Raw genomic sequence first — 19,983 nt, forward strand, 5'->3', positions numbered from 1 at the left:
CTGGGGGGCTGCAGGAGAGCTTCCACCCCCAGAAGCCCACAGAGCCAGCCCAGTCCTCCCCATCGGGGGCTCGTACCCCATTCCTCCCTCACCTCCTTCCACTTACCCTTCCCTAGCCCCCCTTCCTGATATACAAAATAAAGAAAACGTGTGGTCAAAAATAGAATCTCTCTTTATTGAACAAAACTCGGGGAGACTGGGAAAAGGAGGTGGGAGAGGGGAGGGCAACTAAAATGATCAGAGGTTTGGAACAGGTCCCATATGAAGAGAGGCTAAAGAGACTGGGACTTCTCAGCTTAGAAAACAGGAGACTGAGGGGGGATATAGAATCATAGAATCATAGAATCATAGGACTGGAAGGGACCTCGAGAGGTCATCGAGTCCAGCCCCCCGCCTTCAAGGCAGGACCAAGCTCCGTCTACACCATCCCTGACAGATGTCTATCTAACCTGTTCTTAAATATCTCCAGAGAGGGAGATTCCACCACCTCCCTTGGCAATTTATTCCAATATTTGACCACCCTGACAGTTAGGAATTTTTTCCTAATGTCCAATCTAAACCTCCCTTGCTGCACTTTAAGCCCATTACTCCTTGTCCTGTCCTCAGAAACCAAGAGGAACAAATTTTCTCCTTCCTCCTTGTGACACCCTTTTAGATATTTGAAAACCGCTATCATGTCCCCCCTTAATCTTCTTTTTTCCAAACTAAACAAGCCCAGTTCATGAAGCCTGGCTTCATAGGTCATGTTCTCTAGACCTTTAATCATTCTTGTCGCTCTTCTCTGTACCCTTTCCAATTTCTCCACATCTTTCTTGAAATGTGGCACCCAGAACTGGACACAGTACTCCAGCTGAGGCCTAACTAGTGCAGAGTAGAGCGGCAGAATGACTTCACGAGTTTTGCTTACAACACACCTGATAGACCTATGATAGAGGTCTATAAAAGCATGAGTGGGGTGGAGAGGGTGCATCAAGAAAAGTTCTTCATTAATTCCCATAATAGAAGGACTAGAGGACACCAAAGGAAAGGAATGGGTAGCAGGCTTCAAACTAGTAACAGAAAGTTGTTCTTCACAAAGCAAATAGTTAACCTATGGAACTCCTTGCTGCAGGAGGCTGTGAAGGATAGAACTAGAACAGAGTTTAAAGAGAAGTGAGATAAAGTGATGGAGGTTGGGTCCATGGAGTGGTATTAGGGGGTAGGAGTGGTGTTCCTGCCCAAAGTTTGTGGAAGGCTGGAGAGGGATGGCACGAGACAAATGGCTTGGTCACTGTCTTCGGTCCATCCCCTCCAGGGTCCCTAGGGTTGGCCGCTGTTGGCAGACAGGCTACTGGGCTAGATGGACCTTTGGTCTGACCCAGTATGGCCATTGTAAGCTCAGGGCTCAGGGTCGGGGGTCTCAGTGGACCACCTTGATTTTCATGCACACCTGCTCCTGGGTGGCCAGGCTGGCAGCTCTCCTGCCCTAGACGGCCACTTTCCTGTGCCTAGTGCGGAGGTCGTGGATGAAGTCCACGATGTCCGCACTAGATCAGGCGGGTGCCCGCCTCTTGCGGTCCCGGTCAAGCTCCTGGGAGCCGCCATCCTGGTCCCGGGAAGAGGGGGAGGGCTGGGGGGCATCGGGTGGCTGGCTCGAGCCGTGCCAGGTGCAGGGTCTGCTAGCTCGGTGCTGGCAGGCTTGCACCCGGCACAGGCACCGTAGTCAGCCCATGCCCCTTTAAGGGGTCCGGGGCCAGGAGGGGTGCAATAGAGTTTCCCTGGTGTTGGCCAGAGTGGCCACCAGGGAAAGCTGGGGAGGGCTAGCCTCCCACTAGTTCGAATTAAGGGGCTACACACACCTTAATTCGAACTAGTAAGTTTGAACTAGGCTTAGTCCTCGTAGAATGAGGTTTACCTAGTTTGAACTAAGCGCTCCGCTAGTTCGAATTAAGTTCGAACTAGCAGAGCGCTAGTGTAGCGCCTATCAAAGTTAATTCGAACTAACATCCGTTAGTTCGAATTAACTTTGTAGTGTAGACATACCCTTATTGGGCACCATTCAGCAATTATGGGGTGAAATTTAATGGCCTACTGGGGGCGGTACAGCTGCATGGCTAGGCTGAGCTGCTGGTGTGGGGTGCTTGGCTCCTGGGAGCTATAGCATCACATTCTTCTCATTTGGTTGCTGCAGTTCTCAGGAGTATAGCCCTGAGGATCAGTGGATACTGATTTCTATGTGCAAATATCACAGATAGAAATTTGTATTCATGCAGGGCATTACTGATAACTTTGTCTGGTCTTAAACTCTGTGAATATATGAATTATTAACAGTGAGGGTAAAAACCATTTGGAACATGCTTAAGGAAATGTGAAATCTTTAAAACAAGTCTTTAACCTGAGATGTTGTAGCTCAGGCAGAAATGTTGGGCTTGATGCAGAAATTTTGTGATTAAATTCTCTGGCCAGCATTAAGCAGAAGGTCAGACTAAATGATCCCTTCTGGTTTTAAAATCTAGGACTGTATGAAACTTGTGAGGAAAGGGGCAAGGGAGGATGTGTTGTAGCAGTTTAGGCTGCATATGTCTGAGTGATTCCAGTGATTCCAGTGTTGTAACTAGTTAGTTTTCCAAATGTAATGTGTGAAGAAGCACATTTGCCTAAGATGATCTGTGTCAAATCCCCGGGTACAGAGCACGGTTTAGTGTGACTTCATAAGGGAGACTATTTCGTATTGGAAACAATGTGTTTAGGCAGAATTGCACGATCAATTAACATGTAAAATTATGTTGTCTAATAATAAATAGCCACTAGTGGGCAGCAGAGGTTTTCTTTAAACCACAGAGGCCAGGACTAAGAGGCTAGAGCAGTGGTCACCAGCCAGTAGATCGGGATCTACTGGTAGATCTTGGAACCTATGACAGGTGATCCTGACAGGTTTGACCAGGAGGCTATCAAGTGCCTGCACTTCATCTGCCCCTCTCAGCACTGCCGGGCTGCTTCTGCCCTCTACCTTGGAGATGCCCGTCTCTCCCTGGAGCCTCCTGCTCGCTGTAGAGAGCACGGGAAGAAGAGGAAGGGGGGGAACTGATGTCAGAGTGCCCTTCCCTCCATCCTGTACCCCAGAGCAGAGGAGGGCAGGGAAAGAGGGAGTTTGCTGGCTGCTTTTGGGAGTGGTGCAGGACCAGGGTAGGGGTGAGCCTTCCTTAGCCCCCTGCACCACCACCCAGAAGCCACCTGTGGTAAATGATACTCAGCTGGAGCCTGCATTCCAAACCTTGGGCCCCCGTCCTGAATCCCTCCTGCACCCCAAACCACTGCCTCCAGCCTGATAAAAGTGAGTGAGGATGGAGGAGGGAAGATGGAGTGAGCAGGGGTGGGGCCTTGGAGAAGGGGTGGGAAGGACGCGGGGCAGGAGTATTTGGGTTTGAGATAGATCATGGATTGCACTTAAATTCAAAAAGTGATCTCATGCTTATAAAGGTTGGAGGCTACGGGACTAGAGAGAGGAGCATGTGAAGCGGGGCTGAAGGTGTATTGGGATGGCAGGATAAAAATAAGGCTCCAATGGGGAGGAGGTGTCTAAGAGGAAATGAGAGGGTATGGACACTGGCGAGCAGCAATAGAGACTCAGAAGCAGCCACCTAACATGAGATCGTAGCAGCTGGAAGTGGTGATGGAAAGCATACAGCCTAAAGAATTCGCTGAGGCTAGATGTAAGAAGCAGGGATGGAGTTATTGAGTGGGATTGCAAAGCAGCTGCTATCTCCTAAATGATTAAAATCAGCTGGGAGGACGGTAACCACAGTCACCTCTGTATGATGGGAGCTGTGAACTCAGGCACAATGGAAATGTATTCACAGTGAAGGACTGAGGATGGGAGCCCCCCAAAGATGTGTTGCAACACAAGCTCCCACTGTCATCATGAGAGCCTTGTTTTAGAGTGATGTTCTGTGGATTAAAACTTCCCTCTCAATGTAGCTCATTCCACCCCTTTCCTACAGCACATTTTTCAAAGAGGTGCTTGAAGATATGGATGTGCTCATTACAGCAAGAAGCGAGAGTTAGCAGTTATGGCTTGTTTAACTGCTTTCAAAGGCTTCTCTTTGAGTTTGTGTTTTCTGGAGAGACTTGTGGGTTGGTTCTGTTTTGTGACCTTTCCCATGTGGTGCTGCATGTAATGAAACTAGTCTGTCACACTGGGAAGAACCTTGTTAAGGGAAGGGAGATGAAGAGAGAGATGCAGAAGGCATTTGTGGAGAGATTTTTAAGAAAAAAAAAAGCTGCTTTCCACTTGCATGCAGCCACCCACCCTTGTGTGATCACCAGCAGCCAGGCAAACACACCATGCGAATCTTGCTTGCTTTCCTTCTTTGACCAGGTAATTGGGTTGGTTGATAGGGGCAGACATAATATACCTGGATTTCAGCAAGGCCTCTGACGTAGTCCCACATGGCATTCTGATAAGTAAGCTGGAGAAATGTAGGCTTGCCAGAGATGCCATTAAGCAGATACGTAATTGGTTAAACACCCAGGCTATGTCTAGACTGCAAGCCTCTTTCGAAAGAGAGCGTCTAGACTGCATGGAGAAATTTCGAAAAAGCGGCTTGCTTTTTCGAAAGAAAGCATCCAGTGAGTCTGGATGCTCTCTTTCGAAGAAGCCCTATTTACATTGAAGAACGCCTTCTTTCGAAAGAGGAACTTTCGAAAGAAGGCGTTCTTCCTTGTAAATTGAGGTTTACCGCCATCGAAAGAAAAGCCGCGTTCTTTCGAATTAATTTCGAAAGAACGCGGCTTGAGTCTGGACGCAGGGGAAGTTTTTTCGAAAAAAGGCTACTTTTTTTGAAAAAACCCCTGAGTCTGGACACAGCCCCACAGAATAACTATGAATGGAGATTGCCTATCTCCTAGAACCAGAAGGGACCTTGGAAAGTCATCAAGTCCAGTCTCCTGCCTTCACAGCAGGACCAAGTACCATCCCTGACAGATTTTTGCCCCAAATCCCTAAATGGGCTCCTGAAGTTTAATAGGCCAATGCTCTGGGTTTAATAGGTCAATGCTCAAACCACGGAGCTATTCCTCCCTCTGCCCTAGGGCTAGGGAAGGGTAAGTGGAATGATGTTAGATTGGAGGAAGCTCTCAAGAGGGGTTCCAAAGGCAATCTGAGTCTGGCATTGGTTACCATTTTAATTAATAATCTGGCTGTTAGCATACTGATCAAATTTGAAAATGATGCGAAGCTAGCAGGCATTGCCAACGCTGTAGAGCAGGGGCGGGGAACCTTCTTTGGGTTGGGGGCTGCTGACCCACAGAAAAATCAGTTGGGGGCCTCACAAAAATGAGAAGAAAAAACAAAACAAAACCTTCACTGATATGGCCCTTGACTGAGAAAGAGAAAGACATTCCTCACATTCCCTTCACATACCAGAGCGTAGGGAAGCCCAACCTAGTAGTGCTTGTGTGCTCCAGCTCCGTGGTGGGGCGTCAGGGGGCCTGGCGTGCCAGCGCGGACTCCCCAGTGCTGTGGGAGGGGGAACTTTGAGCCTCGGGGGCCAGATCCAGGCAAGCCAGGGGCCGCATCTGGCCCTGATGCCTTAGGTTCTCCACCCCTGCTGTAGAGCATAGTGCTAACATTCAAAGGAATCTTGATAAATCAAAGAACTGGGCTATAGACAACAAAATGAAATTCAACAAAGATAAATGTGAGGTGCTACACTTAGAGAAATAAAACCCAACATACAAATACAGCATGGGGGATAACTGACTTGGCAGCAGCACCACTAAGAAGGATCTGGGAGTTCTGGTAGATCACAACCTCAACATAAATCAGCAGTGCAATGCTGTGGCAAAAAAACAACAACAAAAAAACCAAATGTGATTTAGGTTGTATGGAGAGGCATGGCATGCAAGTCACGGGCGATGATAGAACCAATCCACACAGCACTAGTTAGTCTTCAGCTAGAGCACTGTGTCCAGTTTTGGTCACCAGTGTACAGAGAAGATGTGGAAAAACTGGAAAGGATCCAGAAGCAAGTGACAAAGGTGGTTAAAGGGATGGAATGCAGTCACATGAGCAAAAGGCTCAAGTAGCTGGGAACGTTTAGTTTGGAAAAGAGATTAAGGAGGCATAGGTGTGGGAACTAGAGATGCGGGGGGGGGGGGGTGCTACAGCCTAGTGCCTGGGGCTCTGCCAGCCCCACATGTTGGGGCTTTGCTCCTAGCCTCAGCTGGGGGTAGAGGAAGACAGGCGTAAGGAGGCTCAGCACCTCCACTTTAAAAATGCTCCTGCACCACTGTAAGGAGGGACACAATAGTGGTCTTCAAATACTTGAAAGGCTACCATATAAAAGATGGAGAAAAGGCCCCTCTCTTGCCAGGGAACAACATGCACTAGAGGCACTTAGCAGGCACTGCTACTTACAGGGTCCTTGGGCCAGTGGGCAGGCCTGGGTCCCCCTGAGTTCCCAGCAGCTGCAGCAAGGGGATAAGAAGATGCCTGGTCCCAGGCAAAGGACCTGACACCCTTCGAGGACATCTCTGCTCCTGGAGAATAGCTGGGCCAAAAATTGCAGACATGTCCTCTGCCAAAAAGGGACACTCACAGGAGTGTGAACCATTTACAAATCTATACCATGTTTCCCTAGTTTGCTTCTGAGCAGGGGCGGCCTGTGACTAGAGGCAGATGCGGCTGTCGCCTAGGGCGCCGCCTTCAATGGGGCACCTGGGGTGCCCGATGATGACATCATGGGGTGCCCGGGGCGCCCGATAATGATGTCAGTCCATTGACAGTTATGCAGGCGGGGGGTGCCGATCGCAAGAGAGGCCCTGGGTTCAAACTACAGCAGAGCAGATTTAGATAAAACCACAGGAAAAAATTCTGACTGTCAGAATGGTAGGGCAAAGTAGCAGCTGCCTAGGGAAATTATAGAAGCTCCACAAATCCTGCAATCTGGTGGGAGTTAGACTGGATGACACTTGTGGGCTTTATTAGCCCTATGGCTCTGTGATCAGGCCCAGCAAGCTGAGCCTTTGGAGGCAGATATAAGTATGTGTTCCCATTTCTGAAACCCTTCACATTTCCCTTCAACACTTTCAAATGGCTTTGGTGCTCAGTTATTTAGCTAGTGCAGAGTGTATGAATCCTTTAAGCCACTGTCAGATAAACCACAGAGTGTGTCAGGAAGGTCTCTACAATGCAATGAGACACCTGTGAGACTCGGGCACCATGGTAGCTGGGAGCCAGAAATGAACTTACCCCTCATTGTTTTATTATGTTTAAGGTTTGTTGCCATGACTGGTGGAGTCTATGGAGTCATTCTATGCCTATTAAACTATCCTTCCTCCCCAGCCTGACTGAGCATCAGAAGCATAACTTCCAGTTATGCTTATTTTTAAAAAGTGATCAATAGAAACAAATACATTGGGAATTTGAGCCCAAGACCGTTACTTTACATTACATTATGTTATGTAACAGGACAAGGGACTCATTCTGTATCTGAGATTCCGTCCTCAGATGAAAGCAGTACAGGGAAACCATAGTAAAAACAAAACAACTGACTTTTGTCTGAATTTCTTCTGTTGATCAGTCATACTATTAGCTATTGTTAAGAATGAGCAGGTGGGGTCAGAAGGGTGACTTGCAAAACAAACTCTGAACTGTTTGTTTGTTTTTTCTCTCTCAGCTCTAGCTTTTAATCACCCAGTGTCTTTTATTCTTGAAATAATAAAACAAAACCCCAAGATTCCACAGAGTGCCTAAGTTCTGTGAGGGAAAGGCTCTTGGGCTGAAGTCTTAATCCATGAGCCTTAGTGCCTGTGGCTTAAGATACATGGCCAGTGGAGTGACTGGAAGCCAAGGATTATTTCAGCCGAGTCGGTTGAATGAAAAGGCCCTAATTCATCAGATGTTTCATTTGATCTCTCCCTCCCTATTGGCCCTGACTCATTCTTCCCACTTCATCTGTGATCTGTGATCATTTGAAGACTTTTGAAGCTCTTGCTAGTCCATCTCCGTTGAGATCCCTGCTGATTGAGCTGCCTGCACTGCCCTGGTTCTCCAGCCTTCTCATTCCAGGGCAAGGATCAAACACCTCTGCTGGGGGTGAGGTTATAACAAGGAACAGCTTTTATACCAAGATTCCTCAGCATCTTTCAACATGCTCTCTCTTTAGTGGATGCCAGCAGCTGTCTCCCCAGGGGAATAATGTCCCAGCTTATGCTTTAGTTTCCCACTTTTAAGCTGGGCTTTAAATATCACTTAGGGCATCAAGTGGGGATGAATTTTTACAAACATGTTCCTGGCACCACATATAATACATCCACCCTCTGAGGCTGCTTGGGCTCATTTTTCAGTTAAATACAGCAAGGAGACCTTAAAAGGCCAGAAAGCCTTCAAGGGTGATGATGCCCTTACTCATTTTGTACATCTTCTTGTACTCAGTAAGGTAGTTCCATTTACTACAACCTTATACTTTATATTCACTTTAGGAACAGATTCTTTCTTCCCCCATCAGGCTAGGAAAGCAGGTAACTTTGATGTCCTCTCTCTGATGATTCCACTGGTATCATCCCAGCCCTTTAAGCAGTAAACTAGTGATTCTTTGCAGTCTGGTTTTAGTTCAGGAGGACAGATAAAAGAGCAGCCTAAGTAACTGCTTTGCTTCTATGCAGATAGGAAGAAGATCAACATGGCTACTTGAAGCAGGTGCTCTTTAGCAGATAAATACTGAAGCTAGTTCTCTGTTACCCTGCACCTGGTAGTCACTTAATGGCAGTGCAAAGCCATTGCAAAATGTGGCCAGATCACAAGGATGGCATCTGACATCTGCTTTGCACACGTACAAATGATACAGACTTTCAATGAAGTGAGGAATCAGATCTACTGTACCAGGCAGAGCTTCACAGCCACCAAAACAGACAGGTGTTGTAATTGGAATCTCCAACAGCAAATGTCTAGTCCACAATGGAATACAATTATTTTTAGCTACTAGAGATGGTTCTATCTGGGATGAAACATTCTCAAAGGCACTGGGGACATTTGTCACTAAATCATCTCAGATAACCCTTGCTTGTCATGGCATTAATTGGCTGCCTAATCTTCCTAAATTCTCTCTTGCTTAACATTTCTACATAGATGCCCCATGAAATCACCTGATCCAAAATGCAGTGCCTATTGTACATCAATTATTTAATTACAGTAACAAAGAAAGGATGATCACTAATTGTGTTCTATCATCACTCTTCACCAGGACACCATGTAGTAAGTCATTGCCTCAGGAGATGTGGAGTATCCAAGGGTATGTCTACACTACAAAGTTAGTTCGAACTAACGGACGTTAGTTCGAACTAACTTTAATAGGTGCTACACTAGCGCTCCGCTAGTTCGAATTTGAATCGAACTAGCGGAGCACTTAGTTCGAACTAGGTAAACCTCATTTTACGAGGACTAACGCCTAGTTCGAACTAGCTAGTTCGAACTAAGGGCTGTGTAGCCCTTTAGTTCGAACTAGTGGGAGGCTAGCCCTCCCCAGGTTTCCCTGGTGGCCACTCTGGCCAACACCAGGGAAACTCTATGCCCCCCTCCCGGCCCCGGACCCCTTAAAGGGGCACGGGCTGGCTACGGTGCCCGTGCCAGGTGCAAGCCTGCCAGCACCCAGCTAGCAGACCCTGCACCTGGCACGGCACAGAGCCACCCACCCGATGCCCCCCAGCCCACCCCCTCTTGCCGGGACCAGGCTGGCGGCTCCCGGGAGCTTGCCCTGGACCGCAAGAGGCGGGCACCTTCCTGGGCTAGTGCGGACATCGTGGACCTCGTCCACGATCTCCGCACTAGGCACAGGAAAGTGGCCGTCTAGGGCAGGAGAGCTGCCAGCCTGGCCACCCAGGAGCAGGTGTGCATGAAAATCAAGGGGGTCCACTGAGACCCCCGACACTGAGCCCTGAGCTTACAATGGCCGTACTGGGTCAGACCAAAGGTCCATCTAGCCCAGTAGCCTGTCTGCCGACAGAGGCCAACCCTAGGGACCCTGGAGGGGATGGACCGAAGACAATGACCAAGCCATTTGTCTCGTGCCATCCCTCTCCAGCCTTCCACAAACTTTGGGCAGGGACACCACTCCTACCCTCTGGCTAATAGGACTCCATGGACCCAACCTCCATCACTTTATCTCACTTCCCTTTAAACTCTGTTCTAGTTGTAGCCTTCACAGCCTCCTGCAGCAAGGAGTTCCACAGGTTAACTATTTGCTTTGTCAAGAACAACAACTTTCTCTTACTAGTTTCAAGCCTGCTACCCATTCCTTTCCTTTGGTGTCCTCTAGTCCTTCTTTATGGGAACTCAGGAAGAACTTTTCTGAATGCACCCTCTCCACCCAACCCCTGCTTTTAGAGACCTCTATCCTGTCCCCCCTCCGTCTCCTCTTTTCTAAGCTGAACAGTCCCAGTCTCTGTAGCCTCTCTTCATCTGGGACCTGTTCCCAACCCCTGATCATGTTAGTTGCCCTCCCCTCTCCCAGCCTTTCTCTTCCCCTCTCCCACCTCCTTTTCCCAGTCTCCCCCAGTTTTTTTTCAATAAAGACAGAGTCAATGTTGGAAGAAACGTTATCTTTATTTTGTACATCAATAAGAAGGGGGGCTAAGGAAGGGTAAGTGGAAGGAGGTGAGGGAGGAATGGGGTATGAGCCCCCGATGGGGAGGACTGGGCTGGCTCTGCGGGCTTCTGGGGGTGGAAGTTCTCCTGCAGCCCCCCAATTACTCCCTCTCCCGAGATGGCAGCCTGCGGCAAGTGCAGCTGGGCTGATGGCCGAGTGGTGTGATGTGCCCAGTGTGGGCACTCAGGGCACTCCAAGCCAGAACTTCTTTGCAAGCGGGGCACCCCTTAGAACTGTGTGTCCGGGGTGGGGGTCGGGACCCTTTAAGCGCAGCCCTCGGCTAGCCTGAGACAGCATCTCCATGCTCTAAGTCCTCCTTTTATGCCCTGCCGGCACTGCTTCCGGCCATCCTTAAGCCCTGTTCAGAGTCCACTCAATGTGGACTTGCTAGTTCGAACTAGCAAAACGCTAGTTCGAACTAGTTTTTAGTTCTAGACACGTTAGTTCGAACTAGCTTAGTTCGAATTAACTAATTCGAACTAAGTTAGTTCGAACTAGCGCTGTAGTGTAGACGTACCCCAACAGAAGATGACAGTAAAAGATTCCTGTCAGTAACTGACTGACATGATGTAGGATCTTTTCACTGATGCTGGAATGGAAGTGGGCTTGTCAGAGAGCTAAAGGAAATGATATTTCTGTCAAAGGAGATATTTATTCTATTAGCTGAAGCTTTGCTTAGATCTCATCTGTAAGCTCATCATTAGTACAGATTGACTATCTTTCAAAAAGGACATTTACGTCTTACAGAAAGTTTTTCAGAACTGCCACCAGACTTATTTGGAGATCTGGACACAGTGTCCTATGATAAAAGACAGAAATTAGTTTGTGCAGAGTGTGAGAAAAATCACACAGGAGGTGATTTAATAAGGGTAATACCATTCTTCTCAAGGTTAAACCATCCCTGGCTTTTTGTGATAGGACAAAGGTAAAATTACAGGTCTTGATTGAAAATGGAGGAAAGGTAGATTCAGGTTGGAAATCAGGAGGAGGTTTCTTGATCACAGAGTTATTGTGACATGGTATCAGGTACTGTGGGAGCTGAATCTGTGAATGTTAAGTCAAGTAAAATTAGAGGCTGTGTCTACACTGCACCCCTTTTCCGGAAAAGGGATGCAGATGAGACAAGTCGGAATTGCAAATGAAGTGGGGATTTACATCTCCCCCGCTCCATTTGCATGAACATGGCTGCCACTTTTTTCCGGCTCGGGGCTTTGCTGATTTGCTGATTTTAAGAGGAATAAGGGACCTTTCAGAAAAGGCTTTATTTTCCGAAAGATCCCCGTCTAGACTGGCTCTTTTTTCCGGCAAAGCCCCGAGCTGGAAAAAAGCGGCAGCCATGTTCATGCAAATGGAGCGGGGGAGATGTAAATCCCCGCTTCATTTGCAATTCCGACTTGTCTCATCTGCATCCCTTTTCTGGAAAAGGGGTGCAGTGTAGACACAGCCAGAGTGAATATGTACTGGGGACTGCTGCCATTTCTATAGCACTTGTTGAAAAGTGTGGTGGGGAGGTTCAAAGACAGCTGGACCAATGGTTCCTTCCATCCTAATTTCCCACAGGTTGAGAAATCATTAGAAATCCGATGTTAATTTCCATCACAGTGGGAATATTCCCTATTTATTAATGACTGATCCTGTTACTAGTGAATGAATAGGTCACCCTTGACAAACATGATGGTGCTTCAAACAGTCAAATCAAACAAGACAGATAACTGCAAATAATTGAAGAAAAAAGTCACCTGAGATGTTTAAATGAAGCTCCAGTCTCTCAGATGGAAGTGAAGTCCACTAGGGTGCACAGTTAAACTTGCCACAGTTTGTATTCAGGGTATACAAACAAAAGGGATTATTCTATGCCAGTCAGAATCCGATAACTCATCACCTTAGTAAGGAATGTCAGTGCACAGTCTGCCTAGGCTGGCTACCAAAGGTTTCTGGGTCACACTTTCAGGCACCTGTCTTGCGTAGGTGCAATCCAAAGTCCACTGAGGGTGCATCTACATTGCACCGTAGGTCAAAAGAAGATACGCAATCTGACGATATGCAAATTGTGTATCTTATTTTGATGTTATTTTGAAATAGCTTATTTTGAAATTTGACGCTGTCTACACAGCACTTATTTTGAAATAAGTTGCTATTCCGAAATGTCCCTTAATCATTGTTGAATGAGGTTTTGAGGGACATTGAAATAGTGAACCCATTATATTTTGAAATAATGGGTGCGCGCAAAAGATGTGGAATAGCTATTTTCGGATAGCGCTGCTATGTAGACGTAGTAATGTCTCATTAATATCAGCTGGCTTTTATCTAAGACCCAAATCTCTAATACTAAATTGTTTGCTGATCCCTGTCCCTGAATGGATTTCTTGTTCAGACAGGACAAGGATGCTTACTGACTGCATAAATCAAAAGAATAAACAACCAACACTGCCTAACCAACCAGGAGATCAAGCTAAACAAATTGTTTAGTAGAGGTGATCTAAAGGTTGAATTGCACTCAGGGTCACATAAGACAGGCACTGGGTTCTCTCTTACTGTAGGCTTAAATTGATTGTTACAGCTTTGTAGAAGGTGAACATGTTCAGGTTGTCTTACAAAATCAAACTTCAGCAGTACCAATACACCTAACAAAAAGTAATCCTCTTTGCAAGCTTGAGAAGTGTAGTGACTTGGTGGAAAGTGATCAGACCTTACAGATGTATAGCGAGACGACTGCTAAACATTCTGGGTCAGATCCTTGGCATAGCTCCATTTACACCATCTGATGGCCCTCTTGCTTCCTAAAAAGATACAAATGTTTTCTTGTGAGCTCTTCCTCTAGGCCGTGTCTCCCTAATGACTTTGTTCTGTGCACAAAACTGGTTGATTATCTATGCCAGTGTTTCCCAAATGGTGCTCCACGGAACCCTGGGATTCCGTGAAGCGAACGTAAGGGTTCCGCGAGAACCCGAACACTCCCCTCCCCCCGCCCATAAAGAGACAGAGGAACCCGGCGCGCAAAGACGCTGGCTCCTTCCCCGCTCCCCTTTCAGACATCTCCCGCGTCCCCCGCTGCCGCTCTGCTTTTATCACCGGACCTAGCAGCAGCAACAGCTGCTTGTCCCGCTTCTGCCCGATCAACCCAAGATCCCTCTCCCGCGTCCCCCGCTGCCGCTCTGCTTTTACCACCGGCTGGGGGTTCCTTGAAATTTTTCTGAGTTTGAAAGGGTTCCGTGGTCAAAAAAAATTGGGAAACACCGATCTATGCTGACCACTACTTCCCTGGTAGTGTTTTACCCTCCATCATGTTGAGCTATTTCTCGCAGTTAATTGCAATAACAATATTTCTTATGTTCACATATTATTTTTTGTATCCATTAAAAATGTTTAGCATCAGGTTCATCGCCTTCATAATCATTATCAATAGCAACATCCCAGTTGGCACCTGCAAAGATTAACTATCAAGGTTACTATCTTCATGCTTTGGAATAATGTAAACCCCATCCTCATCTTCAGGACATCATACATCCTCTATCTCCAGCTGTGGTAAATAAAGACTGTTTTGGAAAACTGTTTTTCAACTATATTGACCTTAGTAGATATGTTGAATGTTGTATTACTAACATTTAACGCTTGTATATAGTCACATTGATGTACTGCATTGTAAGTACCTCATGTAAAGGGTTATTAAGGAAATCTGTCCTTTACTATGCTGGTTTGACAGCTCCAGGGACTAAAATTCTCCCAACCTAAGTCACTGTCAGTGCAGATTGCAGCTGCTTCCATCATACTGCCCTGTGAATGTGCCTCAGCACATGATGGGTGACATGAATATGCACCCTTTATTGACCAGAAGATAGTTCAGTCTCCATGACCCAATCACTCTTAATCCTTTTACCGGAGAGAAGTTAGTTATAACTAGAACTGGATGGACCCCAATGGATTTCATGTGGGGCACCAAGCAAACCACCAGACTATGAAGACTGCTGATCACTGCCAACCTATTTCTGAGTATCTCTAAAAAGTGTCCATCAGCCTGGCATTTGATGCTAGATGGGACAGATTGGAATCAGAAATCATGATGGCTCTAATAGCCTTTGAACCATCCTGTTCCTTGTGGGTAAAGGTTTCCGTGGTAGAATTGTGTCATATATGGTTCACTTCACACTTCCTACAATCCTTAATCTGCATTTCCCAGAAGTAGTGAGACATAATAACTGGTCCATTGGTTGATAGCTGGGGTACAGTAACTCACAGCATCATCACATGATCTTATGCTGGGAAGTATCCTTGTGTCACCACTGTACTACACTCTGACTTCCAGGCCTGTTAATAATCCATTTATTGTTCTATTTCACTATTCTCTGCTCCCGCAGAGAGTGTTCTTGAGGGTGCAGTACTTGTAACCAATTGAAAACCAGCCTTCAAGAGAACCAGGGGATCAGACTTTTGACAAAATATCTATCTTCCTGGAGGAAAGCATAGTCACTGATGAGGTTACAGCTACACTTCTGGTTTTTTTTGCAGAAGAAGATATGCAAATTCCACTCTTTTTGCAGAAGAGGTTTTGCCACTCTTTGGCCCCATGTAGACGGTGCCAAAAGTTGGGGGAAAAAAAAACCTTTTTTGCAAGATCCCTTATTCCTTGTAAATCGTGGTTTACAGGGTCTTGCAAAAGGATTTTTTTCTGACATTTGGCCCCGTCTACATGAGGCCAAATAGTGGCAAAACCTCCTCCGCAAAAAGAAACAGAAGAAGATATGCAAATGCGAGCGCAATTTGCATATCTTCTTCCGGAAAAAAACGGCAGTGTAGCCGTAGCCTCTGAGCTATCTCCTTTTGAGCATTTAGAGACGCCTATCCCCTTACTATGTATGTCATACTCTCATTACTGTATGTAGGGCATCCTGAAGAGCATGTGTCTTCAATAAATATGTGCTGTTGGGGAGATAATCACTCATCTAAAAGGCTGTTTGCAGCTGTCTGATAAGGATTATTGTGGAAAATTAATACAAGAGAAATGAATTAAAAATATTATGGAGTACAGCAGAGAGGAACTGTAGTTCATTTCTGAATTCACCATACATCCTTGTGTGACGGCGCGTTGGGGTTTTCCTGTCTCCTACACCCCCGAAATGGCACGAGCAGACTCCACCAGCCAGTAGAAGAGAGGGAGTTTATTGCCTCTCCAGGATACAGCACAGCACAGATATAATCTTGTTCCAGGGCAGGCCTAGGATGCCTCAGCCCCCCTTGATATGCGGGAGTCTGGGCTCCTAAAGCCCAGCCTGTTGCCTAGGCTGCTTCCTCCATGATACCAGACAGACTAACTCCCTCTCTTCCAGCCCTGCCCCCTAGCCAGGGGCAGCATTCCCCCTTCCTTTGTTTCTCTCCCTGGGTATGTCTACACTACCCTCCTAGTTCGAACTAGGAGGGTAATGTATGCATACCGCACTTGCTAATGAAGCCCGGGATTTGAATTTCCCGGGCTTCATTTGCATAAGCGGGGAGCCGCCATTTTTAAATCCCCGCTGCTTCGAACCCCGTGCAGCGCGGCTACATGGGGCTCGAACTAGGTAGTTCGGACTTGGGTGCCTATGAAACGAGGTGTACCGGTAGTTCGGAATAGGCACCCTAGTCCGAACTACCTAGTTCGAGCCCCGTGTAGCCGCGCTGCATGGGGTTCGAAGCAGCGGGGATTTAAAAATGGCGGCTCCCCGCTTATGCTAATGAAGCCCGGGAAATTCAAATCCCGGGCTTCATTAGCAAGTGCGGTATGCATACATTACCCCGCTAGTTCGAACTAGCGGGGTAGTGTAGACATACCCCCTGGGGGGTAGCTGGTCAGACAGGTTGAGAGACCTTCTTTGCATAATGACTCACCCCCTGCCCTGGTGGGCCGTGCTGCCACCAGCAGAGGTCCCCCACAGCCTACTGCCCAGCATAGCAACCAGCAAGGTACCCCCACTACGTCACACCTTGTTCCTAATGTGGCAACTGTGCAGATGCTTTAGATTTTAAAGATATTCACTTGCTACTCTGCAAAAAAAACTGCTCTTGGAACAGATCTGGAGTTCATGCTGGAGTCTGGCTGCTCTACTACCAGTTACTTGCATCTGAAATATTTCAGTTGAATGGAAAGTCAACAGGATCCAAAAGAATCATTTAAATATTGAGAAATCATTTGAATGCTTTCTGCCTCAAGTGCTGCTTGGCCTTCTGCCGTAGCAGACAGGAGAGTTTTCCCCTCATTGTTTTGTTTTGTTTGTTGTCACAAGCAAGTTTCAAAATTGCACACAATTAGAAATTCGATCCATCCCTTTCTATCAGCTCATCTCCCAATGAATGATTATGATCTTGCCAATTAATAATTATTCCCAGTGGGGTTTTAAGTGTCTTGAAAGATGGTGGGAGACCTATTATGTGTGTTATTTATATCAAATGTGCTCACAGAAGTGAAATTGACACCCTCCGTCGAGATAGTCCAAGATCTGTGTCCCACTTAGCCTTATTTTGATACCTTAAATGGCAAATAAGTGATTCACAGACTCTGAGCTGACCTTCTGCTGTTTCAAAAGTGGGAAGGTCCTGTTGGAAGAGGTGTAGCATCAGCTTTTTATTTTTTGTCTCTCCCAATCCAACAGGTGACCAAGATGTTGGCTGTAGTGGTGATTCTCTTTGCCCTACTATGGATGCCATATCGCACCTTGGTAGTGGTGAACTCCTTCCTGGACCCTCCTTACCTCAACATCTGGTTCCTCCTCTTCTGCAGGATGTGCATCTACCTGAATAGTGCCATCAACCCCATCATTTACAACCTGATGTCTCAGAAGTTTAGAGCAGCCTTCAGAAAGTTATGGAAATGTGAACAGAAAAGGACTGAAAACCCCACCCAGTACCATGTACCAATGTACTATAGCGTCATGAAGGACTATTCCCATGACAGCTCCGATCGTGATATCACAGAACAGGAAGATTTAAATGGTTTCCCTGCAATAGAAAAGAAAAGTAAACTTTGCAGATAATGTGTTGACCATGATATAACACAGTCTTTGGGAAATATGTGGTTGGGTTTTACACTGTCTGGAACCTCGTATTGGAAATTGTTTCTGGCATATGTGGGGAGCACACAGCAAGATTAATTAAACAGCTCTTGAGGACACTTAACAAAATAGATTTGCAGCGGGCACATTAATTTGCTTTTGCTGAGTGCTAATTTATTTACAGTTAGTGTGATGTATTAGACTTTTGCCAGAATTTTGCATGGTCTGTAGTTAATGTGGTGGTGCAATTATATTTCCTGTTATGCACAAATATTTGTATCTATTGAGCCTAGTTAGGGCTTGCATTGGACACCTTAAAAAAATCTACACACTGCTGGAGTGGTTAAGGGTCTTCAGTAAGATATCTTTTCTCTGACCTAATGCCTCCCAAGTAGTAGTAAGGGGAACTGTGTTACTGAAGTGTCATTTTTTTGCACGACATAGAACCAAGACTCAGGCCACTTGAAGTCATTAAGTGAAAATCCCATAATGCTTTCGGTAGTAGGAGAGAAATGGAGAATTGTATTCTTCCTACTTAAAGTCTCTCCAGCATCAATTACAATACTCTTCCTTTTCTATTCTGTTGTAACCTATGGTGTGGTGTTGCTATGTACTGTCGAACAGCTGCCACACTCTCTCCCAGAGATGGCTGCATCTCAGTGTCAAGCAAAATGATAGTGTTAGATACCATAGATAATTCGTAAATGTTTAAAGTGGCATGGGAACCTTTGTGATGAATGGTACTATGTAAATGTATAATATCTTCATTTCTAATTGTTGTTACCATCTAAGATGAGAAATGGATATTCAGAATTGTACAGGTCAATGAAACCATCCAGTGGAGCATGTTCCATATTTGCAAGATACTGTTTGGACTAGACCAAAAACAAAGAAGATTGCACAAAATTAGAAGGAATATTCTGAATCCTGGGAATTCCAAGGAAACATTTTGCAACATAAAATAAATGGCAGGCATTGGTAATCCTGGTGAGTGATAGACACTTTCTGTCAGATGTGCACCATACATTAGAGATTGTTTTGTCACGATGTGGCATCTTATAGCTCTATGCCCTGGAATTAAAAAGGGACTGAACAGTACTTCTAGGGCACTAATCCAGCTGTACACCTACAGAAGAGAACTCTTGAGAACCAAATCTGCACTTCATTCTAACCTATCTGAGGACTGTACAGCATATATTTGTTTTTGGTATGGTATATGGCTGTGTGTATATTATTATACTGCCTTTTATTTAATTGATTGGTCCAAAAATAATTATCGGACAAGGAAAATGTTTAAAAATGGCAAATTGTTGTTTCAGATGCATAATTATGGGAATGTTTGGGAATTTATGGACAAATGCCTGTCATGAGCTAACAGCTGGACTGTCATTAATGTGTACGAGTTGTTAGGAACCACCTTTCTCATTACTGTTATTATCACTAGGGCTACATATAGACTACACCTCTCTGTCGAGAGAGAGATGTAGATTAGGCACGTTGAAATTGCTAATGAAGCAGGAATTTAAATATCCTGTGCTTTATTAGCATAAACATAAATGGAGCTTTTTCGGAAAAAAAACGGCAGTCTAGATGCAGATCTTTTGAAAATACAACCCTTTTTTGAAAGATCCTGTAAACCTCATTTTAGGAGGGATAAGGGATCTTTTGAAAAGGGTTTATTTTCAAAAGATCTGCGTCTACACTGCCGTTTTTTTTTTTTCAAAAAAGCTCTGTTTTGAAAAAAAGCGGTGGCCATGTTTATGCTAATGAAGTGCAGGATATGTAGAGGTTAATAATAAGATTTGTATGTAGCTCAGAGCAAAACAGCTGTCACCATACCAAATCATCACACCTAAAGCTCTCAAAAGCGGTGGTAGGCACAAGAAAGGTATATAACAGGGCAACTCAACACGTGGCCCATGGGCCACATACAGCCCACACCCCATTTATTTGCGGCCTGTGGTGCAGTTTGGATTTATGCGGGGCTCAACACATGGCCCCTGGGTGGGACCCAAAATAAAAAAGTAGTCAATATCATGGTCTTCTGTTGATATGCATTTTAGTAGTTAAATTCCTGGACTGTCATTGCTCATTAAAAGTGCTGTTATATGGCTGGAAATCGGGTAAATATTGCATTTTATTAACATCAGCAGAACTGATTTAAAAGGGGCCTGTGTGTTGTGTCGTCTTGCCTTAATCTTTGTATTCATGCCCGTCAGTGTGAAAGAAGCTATGTGCATGTATATTTGCATGTATATGCAACCACACTTAAGTTGCGGCCCTCGGCATGTGTTGTGAGTATCATTGTGGCCCCCAGAGCTTCCAAAGTTGAGTAG

At 45.8% G+C, this 19,983-nt stretch overlaps 1 protein-coding gene across 3 annotated transcripts in view; it reads left to right on the forward strand.

The window, feature by feature from the left end:
* LOC102456414 (thyrotropin-releasing hormone receptor-like) overlaps nucleotides 1-19,195 on the forward strand; it is a 34,042-nt gene extending 14,847 nt beyond the window's left edge. For all 3 annotated transcript variants that reach the window (XM_075901247.1, XM_075901248.1, XM_075901249.1), the window contains exon 3: nucleotides 17,249-19,195. In XM_075901247.1, the coding sequence (XP_075757362.1) occupies nucleotides 17,249-17,629 (381 nt within the window). In that variant the 3' untranslated portion in view covers nucleotides 17,630-19,195. The remainder of the gene's footprint in view (nucleotides 1-17,248) is intronic.
* The last annotated feature ends 788 nt before the right edge of the window (nucleotides 19,196-19,983 follow it).

This window comes from Pelodiscus sinensis, chromosome 18 (assembly GCF_049634645.1).
Source record: "Pelodiscus sinensis isolate JC-2024 chromosome 18, ASM4963464v1, whole genome shotgun sequence".
NCBI lineage: Eukaryota > Metazoa > Chordata > Testudines > Trionychidae > Pelodiscus > Pelodiscus sinensis.